The sequence below is a fragment of the Ursus americanus genome, chromosome 34 (genome assembly GCF_024610735.1).
Source record: "Ursus americanus isolate L20-20 chromosome 34, mUrsAme1.1.p, whole genome shotgun sequence".
NCBI classification, from domain to species: Eukaryota; Metazoa; Chordata; class Mammalia; order Carnivora; family Ursidae; genus Ursus; species Ursus americanus.
The window spans coordinates 6350281-6369792 of record NC_142160.1 but is presented as its reverse complement, the minus strand read 5'-3'; the positions used below and the strand labels follow the sequence as shown (position 1 = coordinate 6369792).

The 19512-nt window shown below is 45.2% G+C and overlaps 2 protein-coding genes across 3 annotated transcripts in view; one reads left to right on the top strand and one right to left on the bottom strand.

Annotated features, from left to right (window-relative positions):
- The window catches only part of GLIS3 (GLIS family zinc finger 3), a 619421-nt gene extending 611918 nt beyond the window's left edge, over window positions 1–7503 (bottom strand). For both annotated transcript variants that reach the window (XM_087858807.1, XM_087858808.1), the window contains exon 1: window positions 7263–7503. The gene's annotated coding sequence lies outside the window, so the exon portion shown is untranslated. The remainder of the gene's footprint in view (window positions 1–7262) is intronic.
- A 101-nt stretch (window positions 7504–7604) lies between these two features.
- Window positions 7605–19512, top strand: part of SLC1A1 (solute carrier family 1 member 1) — a 79840-nt gene continuing 67932 nt past the window's right edge. The window contains exon 1 of the mRNA XM_045772608.2: window positions 7605–7981. Within this exon, the coding sequence (XP_045628564.2) occupies window positions 7891–7981 (91 nt within the window). The 5' untranslated portion in view covers window positions 7605–7890. The remainder of the gene's footprint in view (window positions 7982–19512) is intronic.

Below are 19512 nucleotides of genomic sequence, written 5' to 3'. Positions count from 1 at the left end.
AAATAAATACTTGCATTAAGATCTTTAAGAACCAAGATTTTCGAAGTAAAGTAAAAAGTCATGTAAGAGTAAAATTGAAGTTTAATCAAAACTCTGCAATGTTAAATTTAAACTGACTCACTCACATTAAGATGGCTGTTATTAAAACAAACAAAGAGAAAAGAACAAGGGTTGGTGAGGTTGTGGAGAAACTGGAAACCTCGTGCTGGTGGAAATGTAGAAGGGTGCAGCCACTGTGGAAAACAGTATGGCAGTTCCTCAAAATACTACATGTAGAATCACCACATAGAATTCCACTTTGGTATATACACAAAAGAATTGAAAGCAGGGACTTGAACAGATACTGATATACCCATTTGCATAGCAGCATTATTCCCAACACAGGTGTTCATCAGTGGATGAATGGAAAAACAAATGGATATTCAGCTGTAAGAAGGAAGGAATTCTGACTCATGCCAACATAGATGACCCTTGAGGATGTTATGTTAAGTGAAAAAAACCAATCACAAAAGCGCAAATATCCATAGATACAGAACATAGAAAGGGGGTTGCCAGGAGCTGGAGGAAAAAGGAAGTGGGGAGTTAGTATTTAATGGGTTCAGTTTCAGTTTAGGAAGATGAAAATGCCCTGGGGCTGGATGGTGGTAATGGCCAAAGAACAATGTGAATGCACTTCATACCACAAAGCTGTACATTTAAAAATGGCTAAAATTGGTAAAATATAGTATGGATATTTTACCATAAGAAAATTTGAACAGGAAACATTAGCATGAACTCATTATTTGTCCCTTTCTATGAACTATGTATTTCTAAGTGCTGTCCACCAAAATGCCTAGAAACATTGACAACCTCGTAGTGATGAGCACCCCATCACCAAGACTGAAGTTTCTAAATACTATTCTCCAGAAAAGGAACCCAGAGCCTTTGGAGAAGTGGCTGATTCCAGGGCAAGAAATGTACAAGGGGGTCTATGGACATCTTCCTGAGCCAGAAAATAAGAACACCATTTGAAGACAGATGGTTTGGCCAAAAGACATGGAAGCCAAAATGAAGGGACTCCCATTAGCCAGAGATGGGACCATGTGAGCAAGGAAAAGAATCATGATTGTAACTGACTGAAACACATAAATCCATCCAAAACATATAAATCTATGTGCACACATATTTATAATAGTATTCATAATAACACTAATATAGTGTTCATCAGTGTTCAACAGTAGTATTCATATTAACACTAATAAAAAAACGAGGAAACAAAACATCATCGTCACCATGGGAAGTTGCTAGTGTACCAATTCATGATTGAGAAAACCAATAAAGGGAAAAATTTAATCATGGATCCTGCCTTTTCTGTACAAACTCTATTTCAGGGTAACCAAATAGTTGATGAGGTAAAAATTCTTTTTATAGAAGAATTCCAGCAAATATATTCAGAGGAATGATAGAATTAGAACAAATTAAATAACATGATCTTAAGCAACCATTGCTAACAGATGCCAAAACCATATTCAAAAGGTTGATGGTGAACTTATCCCAGATGAATCAGACTGACAATCAGAATCCGCTGTTCATTCGATCTTGGCATTGCTAACTAGCAAACCTCTATATCTAACCACCAGCTTAGAGGAAACAGTGTGGGTGGGAAACAAATGAATTGGCACCATGAAAAAGCAATCAGCCAAACCCAGCATGCGGGGACTCTTGGAGGACAAATGACCCAGTCCCTTCAACAAACAAATGAGATGGGGGGGAGGGGGACCTATTGTAGAATAAAAGAGACTTTAAAACATGAATGACCCAATGTAACATGTGGACTTGTTTGGATGCTAGTGTCCAGAACACTGACCCTGGTTGCAGCTTGCCCTGCGGGCCTTCTGCTTTTTCTCTTGGCTTCAGTAGAGCTGAGGGACATCTACCAGAGCCTCGGTCTCACCTCAGCTACTGATGGTAATAAATAATTGAGTCTCTGCTTCGGGACACACTGCATGAGACCCCCACCCCAAGACTCTGAGAGTCACCTCATCCCGTGGCTCTCAGTTCAGCACCCCCGCCACCAGGAGCCAAGGGTGGCTGGGAAGTGAAATCTCAGGTCCTCTCCCTGCCTGACTACACTTCCTGCCACATTTCTGTTGATGTGGCTGCACCCCAGGATGGTAAGGGGCAGTCTGGGAGGCAGCACCCTAACGGGTGGTCAGGGAGAGAGCTGTCACCCTCTTTTCTCTCTCTCTGGACAAAGCCTAGAGAAAGAACACAGGACCAGCATCTGTCTTACTCTCTCTTACTCTCCCTTTTCTCTTCTCACCGTTCCCTTGACCAGAAAGTGGTCTTTCATCTAATTCCCCTGTGTCTTCACCTCCTGCGGCAACAGAATGACAGCTGCTTATAGGTAATGGGGTGTCTTTCCCCCACTGCTGAGAATTCTATGAGATGGATCTTTCACACTGGGATTGTGATATTCTAATGAGGAGGTGAGGAATATGAAACATTCTTTTTCATAATAGTCTTTCCTGCTACATAATCCTATACTTCATGTAGAAGTGGAATGTTAGTACTTTTTTTTTTCTTTAAATTCCTTCTGTAACAAATCCTAATCTCCCATGCATATGAACACCTTGGCCTAGCAGCGCAAAGAACACATGCTCATACATTAATAACATTCAGATTACTGGGTGCCTGAGTGGCTCAGTCAGTTAAGCATCTGCCTTCACCTCAGGTCATGATCCCAGGGTCCTGGGATCAAGGCCCACATCAGGCTCCCTGTTCAGTGGGGAGCCTGCTTCCCCCTTTCCCTCTGCAGTTCCCTCTGCTTCCCCTGCTTGTGCTCTCTTTGTCAAATAAGTAAGTAAAATCTAAAAATAATTCAGATTACTACCCTTACACACACACACACACACACACACACACACACACACACAGAGACTTAATTGGAATTATAATATGCATAGTTTAAGTTTTATATTTTCAGGTATACAAATAATAAATGACTACAGCCTCATCATAAAAAAAAAAAACACCTCACCCACTGGTTTGTAACTTACTTTTGCCATTTCAAAACACAGTTGTGTGTCCTTACCACTTTCCCATGTAATTCAACATTCTGCTGAAATATGCTTTTCAATACCTGAACGGTGTTCCATTGTCCAGTACATCTTTACACACTTAACCTATCTTTACCCAATCCACTTTATTAGACAGTGAAATTGTTTCTCACTGAAGTGGAATGGACAGCCTTCCCCCCCACCATCATTTTTTTGGAATAAATTTGTAGGTAGAATGATTGAGTTAAAGAATAAACACTTTTGATGAAAGATGTTACAAATTGCCTAATTAGCATCAGCAAAGTCATAGCATTTTTTAGGTCTACCAGCAGTTTGTGATGCTGCCCATTTCTGCGTACTTTCTCTAAGTTTACAATTTATAATGTTTAAATTACACATTTTAAAATATTTTATCTTAACATCTTTGTTTAACTGGTAAACAAATACTGGTTTAAGTTTTCATCTCCCTGAGTACTTGTGAGATTGAAAATTTGTTCATGTTTCAAATATATATCGGCCATTTGTATTGATTACTTCAAATGGTTTCTTCAGATGAGGAAATGAGGTTCAAAGAGGTTAAATGACTTGCTCAAGGACACACAGCTTCTATGAAGCAGATTTTATATATATACATTCTGAAATGAAATAGAACTGTTCTTCAGTTTGTCAAAGCAGGCAATAAAGCCTGTGGGCAAAGTTCTGTTGCATTTGGAGTTCAAGGACATCTAAATAATATATAAATCTCTTCAGGCCGGATCATCTTTATAAAATATCGCTTGGAGAATTATTGTGAAGATTAATGAATTATAGTTCTTTCACCTTTTAATTTATAATCGCGAGATGAATTAAATAAGGAAGAGATTGCTAAAAAGAGTGAATACGCTGACAGCATCCTTCTTACCATCTATCGGTGATGAATGGCTGCATAGCTGTAGATGCAGAAGGACACTCTGGTACCCAGGACCTCCTCCCCATTACCATAGCATGAGGACAAAGCAACCAACTGCGTATGTTTTATGATGGTAGAATGCAACCAGCGTACTATTTCTGGAGTTGATCAGAAGCTGATGACTTACTTTTTGTCTCTGAGTGCCTTTCATTTCTTTCCTAAGTAATATATAAGTCCATGCTGTCACCTGATGATGTAACCTTGTATGGCAAAGTCAAAATCTCTTTGCCTTAATAACAAGACAGTCTATGAGTCAACAATTGAGGACAGAAATTTAAAAAAGAAAGAAAGAAACAAGAAACGCCAGAGTTGCTTAAATGTTAAAAAAAAAAAAGCCCACTGGCAAAAGGTAATGTATTAAGAAATGGCCAAAGATTTATATCAGCAGGGTGAAGGAGTTTGAGGGGTCTGGAAAAAAGGAGATGTTAACACCGACTGGAGGGGGAAAACCCTAACAATTCTGCTTGGCTTTAAGGTCTTACCCCAGGGGAGTGAAATTTTTGTTCCGAGACCCAAGTGGTCAAGTTCCCCTCAGGGAGAGCTTACAAGGGAAATGCCTCTTAACTTTTCTCCAATTTGAGATCATTTGCATCCATGACTATCGTAGACAATGAAAATTTAAAAAATAAAACTGAAGCCCTAGGTCTCCCGTCTCCCCCCAAAGCGATGCTTCCTATACCCATAAGCAATGCTCATCTCAGGCAAAGAAATCATAGAATAGGTGCCAGTAGTAGCAATGGAGAGTGAATTCAAGAGTTCAGCCCCTGCCCCTAAAATGTAGGCAGCTTCCACCTAAGCACAGCCCTTCAGGATATCCTAACAACCCCTGAATCTGGACAGATGGACTCCTGAAGATCTTGCATCAAGTAACTCAAGTAATTTCTCTGTAACAATACTGTATTTGTTCCTCATATAAGAGGCGGTGGTTTCATGCACAGAGTTGGTGCATTCACCTTGAGCCAGACCACCTAGCTTACCTTGATGGTCCTCTTACCAACCAAGGGAACTGAAGGAAGTCACTTACCTTCTATGTGCCCCAGATTCCTCAGCTGTAAGATGAAGATGATGATGACACACACTATCTCGTCTGATTCCTCCAACAGTCCCATGAGGTATAACAACAGTCCCTACCTCATTCAGTTGTTGGGAGGATCAAAGGAGGTAATGTGTGCAAAGTGGTTAGAAAGGTGCCTGGCACATGGCAAGCGCATTATGTCTGCTTATTAATTATTTTTTATTGCCAGCTAAAGTGGAACTGCCATGAAGCAACAACATGAATGCAGTTTATAATTGCCTTGGCCCACCTGCTTTGAACTTTTGAGATTCTTGACTCTTATATTTAATTTAGGAGATTTTTATTATTTCAGAATGAGTGTATATATGTTGGCTTTATTCATCTTTTTATATTGCACTGTTTTAAAATTGCATAATTTACAGGAGCATAAAGCAATTATGTACTCTATGAGCGTTAGGTGTGAAATTGTAGTACATTTAGGTCCATGGCAACTTTAAAGGGCAATTACTCTTGAAAAACACGCAAGGGTTCATGTGGGTCTGATGTAGTTCAGGGTGCGTTCCTGACAGGCAGGCCACAGGAGAGAGGGAGTAAAAGAAGCCTGCTCACGTCAACTCCAAGTAAAATTAGCCACGGTGCTTGCTATGTGCCAGGCACTAAGTCTTTTTAAAACGTTGTATTCAACTCTTACAATACCCCCGTGACATAAACAATATCAATGCCTCCATTTTACAGATGTTGAAGCTGAGACACACAAAAAAATTTAAGCCATTTGCCCAAAGTTACTCAGCTGGTAAGTGGTGGTACTGGGATTTAAATCTAAATATCCTATCCACAAAACCCAGGCGCAGTTGTTCTTTTATACCTCAAAAAGTTGTGAGGTACAAAGTTCATCTTAGCTCTTCTACTTTTTTCTCTCTTTAGGGCCTGTTTCTCTCTTAAATACAGCGCTACCCACAACTGTAACGGAAATGAGTATACTTATGGGAAACACTTAGGAAAATACAGGAAGATAGAAAGCAGAAAGATTCGAACATGGTATTACACGACCCCAAAACGACCATGGTTAAAAATTTGGCGTATTTCCTTCTAGACTTTTTTTTTCTAAGTATATGATTTTGCTTTACATAGCAGTGACCAAATTGTATACACAGTGTAATCCTCCTTTTTTTCCCTCATAATATCAAAACATATGCTATCTCATGCAATTAGAAATTTCATAAACTTCCTTTCTATTGGCTCCATAATGTACTACAGCATGACAGCTTCATAATACATTTGCCATTCCTTTCATGTTGGACACCTGAGTATTTCCAGCTTTTTTATTGTGGGATGGCTCTCTCTGTCCCCTCCTTCTTGATAGTTTCCCTCCTTCCGACATTTCCTCAGATCCTGCTCTGGCATCAGTAACCTTGATACCCATCTATTCTTCCTTCTCTCAAAATTTAGTTTCTGGAAAGGAGCTGACAAAGTCATTCATACTAAAGTGTACGTGGTTCGTAAAGCTGAATTATAATCTCTTCAAGAAGGCTTGCATCGATTTCAGCCAAAGGAGTGAAGCTCTAATTGTGGGGGTTTAGTCATCAGATAATCGAGTTGGGGAGCTCCCTCACCCTCCCCATTCAGACAGTAGCCTCCACACTAGCAAAAAAGGCGCAGAACTTACTTAATGTTGGGGAAGCTGACAGGAAGGCAGCCTAGAGCTGCGGAGGTGGTGATGTGGGAAGGGAAAGGAAAGAGTTTGTGTAAGTGACGGTGAAATAATGGGGTAGAAGAATGGAAGAGAACTCGAAAATTCACTTAGCCTCGCGGAATATATTTGGCATCACTTACCTAGCTTCTCCAACTCCCCTGTTTGCCTTTCCAGGGCATTTGGCCTTAGGGATGGGCCCGCCCACCTTCTCCCAGCGGCCGGGCGCTCAGACCTAATTACTCTGCCAAGTCTCACAGTTAGGGGGCCTTTGGCGGCCACGGAGCCAGTCAAGTTTCTCAGAGGGCCCATTGCAAGCCCTGTGTCCACAGACCATCCTATTAGTGCCTCACCTCCAGCTACTCCGAGAGAAGAGTTAATAATACGGGGGGGAGGGGGGCGGTGGATTAGAGGTGAGGTGAGAGCTCACAAAGTCCTGTCCTGCCGCCCCCCCCCCCCCAGCACTCTCTCTTCCCCTCCCGCTAGAGGCTTCAAGCTTTCTAGACGGCTGGCAAATCCGAGGCTACGGCGGGAAGCAAAGGGCACCCACGACAAAGCTGTTTCCCTCACCTCTCCCCCCTGGCAAGGGCTTCGCGGTGCCCAGGGGCTGGTGTGGAGAAAGCGGAGGGGAGGGGGTGTGCAGGAAAGCTCCAAACCACAGCGGCTCCGCGCATCTAGCCTAGGCGAGGAGGAAAACCGAAATCCGAAAAGCTGGTCTGGCAGGACCAAAAAAAAAAAAAAAAAAAAAAAAAGCGAGAGCGTACAGGTGAAGGCTGGGCGGGCGTGGGGCTGCGGGCTCCCGGGCACCCCGCGCGCACGGCGCACGCCCCCACCCGCCCGCGCGGCCCGCCGCTCCTCCCCTCTTCCTCGCTGGTTGGCCCCGGCGCCGCAGAGCGCGGCGGCGGCAGGAGGAGCCGGGCGCGCCCGACGCGCACTGCCGGCGAGGTGGCCCGGGCAGCGGGCGCGGCGCGCGATCTCAGGTGGCAGCGGCGGCGGTGACAGCGGCGGTGACAGCGACAAGCGGCGGCCGCAGGAACCGGCGCGCACCCTCTCCCCGGCGCGCCCGCATCCCGCCCCCGCTGCGCCGCGGAGCCTCCGCGGGGCCTCCGCGGAGCCTCCGCGGGTCCCCGCGCGCACGGCAGAGCTCCGCGCACAATAGCGGCGGCCGCGGCGGCGGCTCCCGGCCCCGGCGCCTGCCATGGGGAAGCCGGCGAGGAAGGGATGCGACTGCAAGCGCTTCCTGAGGAACAACTGGCTGCTGCTGTCCACCGTGGCCGCGGTGGTGCTAGGTGAGCGGTGTGACGGGTGGGCGACGCGCGCGCCCTCACGCGCTCCCAGCGCCCAGGCCGCGTGCGGGGCCGGCGGGTGCGAGGGTGGGCGAGGCGCCGCGGCTGCACCTCAGCGCCCCCGTTGGCCTCGGAGCCACGCGGGGGCTTCCCCGCCACGGTGCCGATGTCTGCGTGCGAAGAACAAAGCTCCCCGGGGACTCCCATTTGGGTGCTCCACGAGCTGCGGGTTTCTGCTTTACCTGAAATGATAAGAGGGTCTTGGAAGGGGAAGGGGAAGCTCTGGGTTCTTGCCGTTTGGAAGCAAACATGGTTTATTATTAGGTTTTCAATCCTATGTGCTCCCCCCCCCCCCCGCATTTTTTCTGGAACCGTGCTGCCTGGACAGGGATCGAGTGGGGATCGAGTGTGGTCCTCGGTTGGACTGGAGGAGGCACCTTAGTCTCAGGGATGGCCGGGCCCCCTGAGGGGACGGAGGAAAGGATGTTGCCACCAACCCTGGGCCAAATTCTTGCCCAAACTCAAGGGGTGTGCAGCTGTGGCCCACAGGAGGTCACTGAGGAAAGAGAGCTAAGAGAACTCACGTTTCTTCCTTTCACACCCTGGTAATCTGCCAAAATAGCCTCCTTGAGCTTCCTTGTTCTCCACATTGTTTTTCTACTGAAAATAATTTTTAAGTCCTATTTGCGTGTTTTTAAACAAGGGTGTATTTAAATGATTCACTCCTGACAGATTACTGGACTAAGGGGATGCCTGAGCCATTGCTCAGAGGTATGAGTTGTTCCTATTTAGATTATGAATTCCTGCCAATTTGCCTGTCTTACAACTTGGGCTCTGGGATGCACCCCTTAGGGGCTGGAGTCTGTCCCCTTTCCTCTGTGAGCTCAAGGTGGGGGGGGGGGGGACACGGACACCCAGCAGGTGAGATTCCTTTGAAGTCCCCATCTTCCCTTTGGAAACAGGAGCTGGGTTTACCGAAAAGGGGGTGGGCTGGCAGCCTCCGGACCTCATGCACCTTCTCCAGGGATGCTTCTGAATCTCAGAATATTTGGCATTGCCTACTCCCACTCTTAATGCCCTACCCCTCAAAAACCTGTGGAAGTTAACAGAATCCTCAGAGTCAAATCTGTTCCTCCAGAACCTTGTGCAAAACAAAGTCAGGTTTCTAGTAAAGAAGTAACATCTTGAAATTGCTTTAGCAGAGGCCGTTTGTGGGAGGAAAGGAGAGAAGTAGAGAAGCAAGTCTTTCTTATCTGCTTAACTCTATTTCCCCCAAGGGCCAAGTGGCTTAGGGGTTTTTAGGGAAGGTTTATCCTGCCCCCACTACATTTAAATAATATTCACAGAGAGAGTGATTTGATTTCCCTGCATCCAAACAGATGAGATGGCCTTGTTTGTTTTCCCTAGTGTTAAAGAGTACAGAATTAATTGTTAAGCCCTTTTTAAGGATGGTTACTGGGTAACTCAAGGCCAGCATTTCCCTCCCAATTCCTGGTGAAAGTGGAATAATCTTGCCTTTTTAGTGGAGTTCTCCAAAGATACTCACCTGTTAACTAAGTGTTGCATGCCACTGTTCAGTGTACTCATTCACAGGAAGCTGGTTTGGAAAGGATTTTGAACAGTTGTTCCCTGGCCTTTGGAACCTGTTGCAAAAATACAGTTTCAGAGTTAAGACGGATTACATGCCCATTTTGCAGATCTGGCCTTTGGCATCAGGGCACTTTCCAACAGTTTTTAATCTGGGTGAACCACAGGACCTTGAGTCAGACGCTTTTCTCAAGAAGGAAGAACCACCATATAAAAATGCCAAGTGCCCCACTGAAGTTTTTCTGGACATTTGCTCCTCCAGGGGCAACACAGGGCTATCCCGAGGGTTTCCGTTCCTGGTCTGAGTAGTGCCAAGCCTAAGCCATCCCCAGTGTGCCCACCACAGGCACCTCTCCGGGTCTTCGTTTTTTCTTTTCTTTCTCCAGGGCACTGGGTCTGAGTGGAAATCATACTTCTGTGTAGTCTGCACGAGCTCAGCTGTTTAACCAGAATGAAATTCCAGCCAACTTAAAACAGTGAGGCTGAGTCCATTTATAAACTGATAGTAAGTTTATTTTAAAAGTCTTAATTGGTAACAGAAAATCACAAGCTCTCGTGCAGCCTGCATTCTGGACATTTTTTAAGAAGAAGAAACTGTTAAATTTATTAACTACCCTGACAGAATCTCATCTTCTGGTTATAAACGTCAAAATGTTTGGTCCTGCTATAATTCAACAGTCCTGACACTCTAAAATATTTTGATTATTGAAATGAGGGGCAAAGGTTTTTATGAGCCGGCTTAAAGCCTCTAATTTTTCTAAGACCTAAGATGTGAGAGGAAATGCAGTTGAAGAGCATTTTTTATGAAGATATGGGAAGAATTAACCATTTTGTTTTGTGCGCCATAGCCTGATTCTCAATTCGTTTAACAGGCAGAAATTCTAAGGGTAGAATTTTTGTGCTCCAACTGGGAATTCTGTCCAAACAGAATCACTGTATGTAAAAACATTCTGTGTCACAGCATTCTGATTCAAGTGACCCAGTAACGATCATATCGTGTACAGACTTTCCTCGACTTAGGATGCGGTTAGGTCCCAATAGGCCTATGGTAAGTTGAAAATATCAAATATCATAATTCAGAAAATGCATTTAATACACCTGACCTGATGAACAGCATAGGCTTAGCCTGTGGTTGGGCAAAATCATCTCATGCAAAGCCTGTTTTACAACAAAGTGTTGAATAGCTCATGTAATTTGTTGAACACTGTAGAGAAAGTGAAGAACAGTGGTTGTTGGGTGCAGAATGGTTGTGAGTGTACTGGTTGTTGACCCTCTCGAACACGTGGCTGCCGTGCCCAGCGTCACAAGAGAGAATTGTACCACATCTCGCTAGCCCAGGGAAAGATCAAAATTCAAAAATTTGAAGTCCAGTTTCTATTGCACAAATATTGCTTTTGCACCATTGCGAAGTCGAAAAATCCTGTCGGGGCTGTGTGTATCGTGTCGGTAAAGCACTCGTGGGATCCTCACCCCATTCACAGCATACAGCTGGAGCTTTCTGTCCAGGACGTGCTTTCTTTCAGCCATTTGAAAAACCTGATTTCCACCTTACGGATTTTCAGGAAAGGAAGTAGGTGTTATTTACATGACAGAGCTGGCAAGCTTATTCATTCTGAATAATTTTCTTCAGAGCGCTAAGGAAGCAATCCTTTATGGATTCAGATTCCGCTGTTTGATGTGGAGAACAATTCTTTCACGTTCTTAGTAATACCCTTGCCCCAGCTTCACGTCTCCTACCCTGGGGCTCTTGCAACATGCATTTGGCAGTCTCTTCCTCTGTTCCTGTGTGTCTGCGAAGCCTCTGATGACAGGGGCTGGCTGCAGCTCACCTGCACAAAGCCTTGTGTGTGGCAACATTCCAGAATATGTATCATTACTGATAAAGCTCGTTTGGTCTGGTAACTCCCATGCCTGGTACTGCGGGGCCTCTAATCCTCCATCTTGGAATACACCTGCAGCGAGACCAACACTTAAGTCGTGTGTTCATTCAGGAGAGACTGTTCTGGAGCCTGGGCACACAGCAGTGAACAGAACAATCAAAAGCCCTTTCCTCATGAAACTTCTGTTCAAGTGCAGAGAGGTAAACCATAAACAGAATAAATAGGTAGACTGCAAGACAGAGTGTGTCAGATGGTGAGAGCACTCTGGAGTAACACAGAGCAGGGAGGGGCTGGGAGGGTCTTGCACTTTTCAATAAGGCCATTGGGAAGGCCCTGCTGGAAGGTGACCACTGAATGAAGACTAGGAGGTGGGGAAACAGGTGCACTGATATCTGGGGAGCATCCTGGCTTGTCTGAGAAAGAACAAGGGGTGGAGGCAGGGAGGGGAGGCAGGAGGCTAGGAGGGGACAGAGCAGAGGGAGAGTGTGGGCTCCTCGAAGGACTTTGACTTTTATGGGGAGATGGGAAACCATTGAAAGGTTCTGAGTGGAGCAGCGTGGTCTGGTTGTATTTTAATCAGCTTACCCCGGCTGCTGTTTTGACCACAGACTGGCAGAGGCAGAGGCGGGAACAGAGCTGGGTGGAGGAGGCTGTAGTGTGCTTAACCTGCCAGGCATTTGCCTTCTCATACTTCTCTAATCTCATTTCCATCATGCCTAGTGAAATATTAGGAAATGCTTAGTAAAAAAGGCATTGAAAATGTTTTGCAGTATAAAGTAGGTGTTACCTATATACATATGAGGAAACTATAAAGTTACCCACATATGGATGAGGGAACTGCGGCTCAACAGTCATGGTTACTCAGATGAAAACTGGTCCTCCTGTTCCTTTCCTTCCCCTCCTTTGGGCTGCTTCTCTCTGTGTTGCTCCCCAGCTCCCTATCATACCTGGTCCTTGCTGACCCTCCCGGGAATCACGGTAATGTGGCAGCGCCGTACTGGAGTGGCATACGTTGGTCTATATTGTCCTTTTCTCCCCTGTGACTGGGAAGGGACAGAAACATGCCTCCAGGACTCTGCTTATCCCAGTGTGTGCCTTTGGAGGAATGCTGCTCCCATGGGACTTGGCAGACTCATCGGCCAGGCTGGCCTCCAGTCTGGGCTCAGACCCACCCTTATGCCTCTGTTCATGAGGCTACCCAGCTCTTCCTTCCACCTTCAAAGTCTGCCTTTCCTACCTTCTAACAGAGGGGTTGGGCATGACTGCGACAGAGGGTATGATTGAGAGATGTGGAAAAACAAAAGGAGCAAGACCGCTGAGGAGGCAGAGACAGCTCCTGGAGGGCCTAGAATGCCATGCCGACGAGTTCGGACATGGTCTGAGGCTTAGGTTGGCAATGACATGGTCAGAGCTGTGCTTGGGAAAGATCACGGAAGCAGATGCATGTGGCAAATGGATCCTGGGAGGGCAGCCTTGCAGGTGGGCAGAAAACCGAGGGGGTTAATGTCCATGTCCAGACAGGGAGAGCTGGGGGCCTTGGCTGCATAGCCGCAATGAGAATGGAAAAAAATGACAGTTAACTAGAGGTTCTCACCAGTTTAAGCTGATGGCGAATGGCTGGATTTGGTCCTCCAGGGGAAGGATGTGGCAATCTCTAGCAGGAGAGGGAGTCCTAGAAGTGGCACAGACTTGGAAAAGAACTATTGTGCGTTCCCACTGTGCAGAAGGAATATCTACTTGTATGCTTTACTCTGTAGTTAGAATCTATTATTTTTTTTTTTGCCTCCCCCACCAATCCATGAACCTCCCTGAACCCACAGCATCTGTCACAATGCGTGGTGGGCTCAATACATTTGTTGATTTGTTGAACTATTTATGACCCGGAGAGTAAGACATTGTACTTGTTTATTGAGCGAATAAATGAGCCCAAAGCTTAGCTTGAACTCCATTTTCTCCATAAATTCTCTTCTACCTACTTCAGCATTCTCCAATCTGCATCAGTAACCCAGATTAACACTTAGTCTACATATATATCAAGCATGGTCATCTTTTCGTCCTCAAACTAGATTATAGACCCCTTGAGGGCCAAAGGACCCCTATTACCCCTAGCATATACTAGAAAACGAAATGAGACCTTAAAGTAATGGGACTGAGTTTTCAGACCTCTTTAAGAAAGTGCATCTGATATTTAAACTCTCTGGGCCTTTGTTTTCTTATCCAAAAGAAGAGGGATTTGGATGAGCTGGAAGAGCAAGGATTTCATTCACGTGCCAGCTCCCCTTTATAGATAGTGGACTGTCTGGTGGGTTATGTTTGTTGAGAAAGAATTGGAAACAGAAGTTCTGGAATTGATTACTGATGTCTGCCAAGGGCTTAGGAACAAAGAGTAGGGGCACGTGTCCTGCATACTTGTTGACCATGGGTTAGGAAACCTCTGCGGTTCCTTCTAGCTTTAATCCTTTTGCTCCGTGACTGTCTCATCATCGTTCCTCAGTTTATTGCTCGGAGCCAGAGGAACTCTGCCATAGGACACTAAGCGAGTAATAAAGGTCATTATGGGAGGATGAAATGATCTTGATGTTGAGTCAGTTGAAAACCTCTGTGACTTGCATTTAATAATGTGAATTGTAAAAATAAATAAATACTGTAATTTGCATATGGGACTATTACCAGGGCAGGGTTCCGTGTCAGCAGTAGATTATGCAGGAGTATGAGGGCTGATGGACTTAAGTTGTTCCTGCATATGTATACATATCTTGCCTGTATTTGCTTCATTAAGTACTTCAAAGAAGAGGTCCTTTAGCTGGCTTGGCCCAAGTTCCACTTATTAAAGAATTAGGAAAAGAATTTTGGGCTTTGAATGTCCATGCCTGATGCTTTCATTTTGGAAACCAAATTGGAACCAAGCAGACTTGGGGACTCCTTAAAGAGGTTCTGATTTTCATTTGTTCTCTGCATGGTGTATATATACACCTCAAGCCTATCAAAACCCCACACAAAGTTATATGAACACAAAATTATAAAGTGACTCTTTCAAAAATGATCACAGGTGTTAGACTCTGCCCCACACCTTATGTCGTATTCACATTCTTAATGCTATCTTTAGGAGGACTTTGAAGATAAATTGCTCATGTACAGAGAAGGGCAAAAGAAAGTGTGTGTGTGGGGGGGGGGGGTATGTGTGTATGTGTCTGTGTCTGTCTATTCAGTTTAATAGAAAAGAAGTTTAGGGGCACCCAGGTGGCGCAGTCAGTTAAGCATCTGACTCTTGATTTCAGCTCAGGTCATGATCTCAGGGTCCTGGGATCGAGTCCCACATAGGGCCTGTGTTGGGCTCCACCTGCAGGGACGGTTTGCTTGAGTTTCTCTCTCTCCCTCTCCCTCTGCCCCTCCCCACCTGTTGGTTCTCTCTCTCTCTCTCTCTCTCTATCTATCTAAAATAAATAAATAAATCTTTAAAAAAAGAGAAGTTGTTCATGGATATTCAATATCTTATTAGATGTTGCTTAATATGAGACATTGGTTTTAAAATGTACCAAAAAAAAAATCCGTGTAGTATCGAAGTTATCCACTTGTCACAAATTTGAGCAGCAAGCATAAGCAATAAAGGAAACTTCAAATGAAGACACACGATGTAGAAAATTACCGTGTGCCAGATCAGGATACAGCAGAGCTTGCATAGTAGCTCGGACGGCTAAAAGCCTGACTAGGTCAGACAAGGTGTGCAGACCTGGGATGAGGAAATCGCTTTGGGAGCGAATGTTCATCTGAGCACTTGCCTGTTAAGAGAGAAAGCTTTCCACATTAATTACTTGCGAGAAATCGTGATTACCTTTAGCAGAGCTGAGCCTCCAAGTAACTGTCCTCTGGGGAGTCAGCGACACGCTGGCCAGGTGCCAGGGAACCTGTGTTCTCCTGAGGATCTGTGGATCTCCCCCATGTCGGTGCTGGAGATCTGGAGTCACGTATGCTGTGAGCACTGGAGCACTCTCGAAGAAACGAATTCATTTTTGATGACATCAAGTGGCCCATTTAAACACCCCTGCAGCAGTGTGTTAGAGTAGCAAGGGTTTTCAGTGGCCTTTCCTATTTAGAATGTTAAACATACATCTAATAGCAGAGAATATTGGAGACGGTGACTATTAAGCCAATAATTCACTTTGGAGCTATAGTTTGGCTCAGTGGATAGATTTAGAAGGAGCTAATTCATTATACTTGCTGAGGAAACAGCCCAAACTGCAACAAAGAATGCTCTGTTGTAATTAGTACACTCCACAGTAACACCTCTGTTGATGGAAAGAAAGTGTTTCAGTGACTCACTCGTTGCCAGAAATGTTACTACCCTATGTTCGAAAAATATCTGCCAACTGCCTGTTCCATTACCAGAGGTAGAATATTTCCTTTCCAGCAAATACTCCTGCACTTTCCGGGATGGGTGGACCTTGTCCCAGCCCACAGACGCTTCACGCTGTTATGTTCTGGGCTGTCCAGCACCCGCCCCCCGCCCCAGCCCTAGTTGTGTGAGTTCTGGGCAGTGGTCCCCACTCAACCAGGATGAGGAGGACGCTGTGCCTCGTTCCCCAGCACAAGACCCAGAGCCAGCACTGAGGAGATGGGACCCTCCCACCAGTTCCTCATGTGTGGCCTGAGGTCTTTGTTCCCCCAGCCCTTCTTGGTCTCATGATCCCTAACTGTGTCCACAGATGGGACAGCTGTCACAGCACATCTTCATGTGTCCGGGAAGGGTCCTGACTCGAGCATCATGTGACTGCGTGAGGTCTGCACGTTGATGCAAAGAGGTGGCCTTGGGGGCTGGAACTTCCATTCAGAAATGACCAGAGAGGGTCCATGCTGTGTGTTTATTCTTATAACTGCACTGAGACAGTTACTTGGGTCCAGTGCCCTCAGGTTTTTAAAGCTACATTTACTTAACTAAGAAGGAAACCCTTTGAGAAGAGAGCTTAAGTGAGATTATATAATCAAATTATCTTTCTACCACTCTTCTGTTGCTCGAGAGTTATCTGGTTACTTATAATTCAGTAAAGAATTAAGTCAGCAACAACAAAAATGCATCGTCATCGGAAATACCTAACTGCAGAAAGCCTAATCTCCAAGCCTCTTCCCACTTCTGGAAGATAAACTGATTTTGCTCAATTTCCCTGGGCATTTCATATACTTCATTATCTTCTGATTCCATTAACCACTTTACAGGTTTCATACAAGATTCCCCAAATTATGAGACAATGAGGGAGACACATTTTATCCTTTGAAAAGTCATTTTTCTTATAGTTTACCAAGCCTACGATTTGCTAACATTTGTTGAAGGCTTACTGTGAGTTTTATGCACATTTATTTCCCATTGAACCCTGAGTATAATGAGGTAGGAAGTTTGCCCTTTTACAGATGAGGAGAGAGAAACGTAAAAGGCTTAAGTCCCGTGACTGAGGTCCCCGTCAAAGCTGGGATTTGTACCCAGGACTGTCTGGCTCCAAAACTGAGGTTCTTAACCACTAAGCAAGACTCCTTCCTTCCTAGCAGACCTTGATACACCTACAGCATAGTTCAAATGATTCGTGTAGACTTCACTCTTGTACAGTGACTAAATTAAGCCTGTTTTCCCCCTTCTCCCTCCATCCCTTGCCTGTCTCTTGGCCCCTCTTTATCCTGTCCTTAACTTGGGGAGGTCCCCAGCAGTTAGCCTTCCCCGATTCTCCCCTCATAAGCCCTCTGTTGGATAGGGATTCTGGCCAAGGTTGGCTAGTGGTTGCTTTCCCTGGGAATGTTGTACTTTGCTGCGCTAATGCTTTTGCTCATTGTTTCATGCACAGTTATCCTACTCATCCTTGAAGATGGATCACCTAATTCCCACGCTTCCTGTATAGACTTCTCTGCCTGCTCAGCCGGAGATGATCTGCCTTCTCTGCGCTCTTGTCACTTTTTATTTACATCCACATTGCGTATGCACCACCTCCCCAAACCCTGTCCTGTGGCAGACATCACTAATTGATTACTGCACTCTTAATCACGGAGCTCAGTGATGGCCTCAAAATCCCCAAAATTATCCTCCAGGCAAGCACTGTCAATCAAAGGGAATCGGCATGTAAGAGGAAAGGTGTTGTCTATGATTGGGAAGATCTATTCATTTAGCAGTCAGTTAAGAGCTCAGTTCAAAAGGAGCAAATATTAATGTTACTGGCAAAAGTTGCAGGGTGAAAGACTGTGCTTCGTCTCAGTGTCAGAGGCAGTGCACGTGCAGATACCACTACAGTAGCCCCAGGGTGGTAGATGCAGCAAGAAAGCTACATCTTGCCTTGGGCCTTAAAGAAGAGAGGTGGAATTGAGAAAGAGTTCCTAAAGAAGGCCAGGAATGGCCTTGAGCAGGTGTGGTAGGATTCCTGGCTGGATGATTGGAAATATTACAAGAGCCCAGGTCGAGATAACGATAGGAGGACAAAGGCCCATAGCCTGTCTTATGTCCAGTTTCGGCATCATGTGCAACTACTGTGTAATCAGTGTGTTGCTGTGTTTTCACAACTTCTCTGTCTCACCTCAGTTTCCTGAAGATAGGGAAAAAACGCCGTCTCATTTGGGTCTCTCATACTCACAGCATCTAACACTGCACCTGCTTTGTAGAAGATGCCCCAAAATCTTTTTTCACTGGTTACAAAACCTTTTTCATTAAAGAAGTAAATCCTTGGTGAGCCTCTCTCATTGGTCCCCGGGCTAGCCACTTAGTTGTATGAGTTGTTTTGTTTTGTTTTAAGATTTTATTTATCTATCTGAGAGAGAGAGAGAGCACAGAGGGAGAGGGAGAAGCAGACTCCCCACTGACATGGCCTCAAAGCTCCCAGGCTGGAGGGCATCTCCCTAGCCTGAGGAAGGTGTCACCTTCTCAGGAAACCAGCCCCAGAACCAGCCTGATTTCCAGGGAATTCTTTGGACCGATTAGAGAAGATCCATCTGGTCTCCCAAATTTGGGCCATGGCATAAAGTTCAATCAGCCTTGAATGATGGGGCTTTTTTGAATGTGGTAATTAGCAATTTCTATGTCTGTTTGTGAATTTATTTCTAGGTTTCTCCCCCCACCACACACACACACACACACACACACATTTTTTACATCCTTGTCCAAATTCTGCCTATTTCTCTCTTTGTCTGGAGATTATTTCTATGATAAGGAATTAATTAGCCTGTCTGTGCTGCCTGTTCCAGGAGACCTTGAGCTTGAACTGCTTGGATAAACACTAGATTTGGTCATTAAAGTCTGGAGATGGGTTTTTACTTTTTTATTGGCAAAAGTTAATTGTCAACCAGGAGAGGTAACAGGTCTGCTCCATTTCTGCTTCTTCTTCATCGATTTCCCTCTTACACCTGAGGAATTTCCCGAGGTTTCCTCATGTGGAGGAACTTCTCAGTTCCAGGGAGGGATGGAGATAGAAATGTTGCCAGTTCAGAAGCCACAGACCCTGAGAAACAACGTTTACATCTGTTGTTTAAGTGGGAATGACTGAATAAAGTTTGGTTGCTTTTTCAACCTCAAGTAGGTGACCATAGAAGTCAGAACTTACAGAATCTAAGATTTGGAACTCTGAAGTTCCCTGGACTTTAGGGCTCATCCCAGAGGTCGCATAGGCTTTGTGTATGCTGCCCTGGGCTCTGGGCTCTAGAGAAAGCCTTAGCAGATAACAGCAGGTGGGTCTGCAGCTGTGCTTTTTTCCATTTTCTCCTTCTCCCCCTTCACAGCCTTCCCCCACCCCCTAGGCAGCATCTGTTGTCCGCGTGGGCAACACCGAGAAAGGGAGCTGAAGAGCCTCAAAAACATTAAACATTCCGAGATTCCAGAAGTAAACAAAGCCCTTAAGTATGACTGTGAAAAGATTACACTCACCATGTTTGATTTGGGGGGATCTCTGGTGGTCATCTTAAATGTGTTTATGGTTATTTCTAGACCTTCTGTCTAATCCATTGTTGTTCTCAAGCTAGTCATTGGCAGGTACTTTATAAACCTGCAAAGTGCCTTATAGATGTTTCTTACTGTTTCTCATTGTTTTTTGGGGGGCTGCAAAT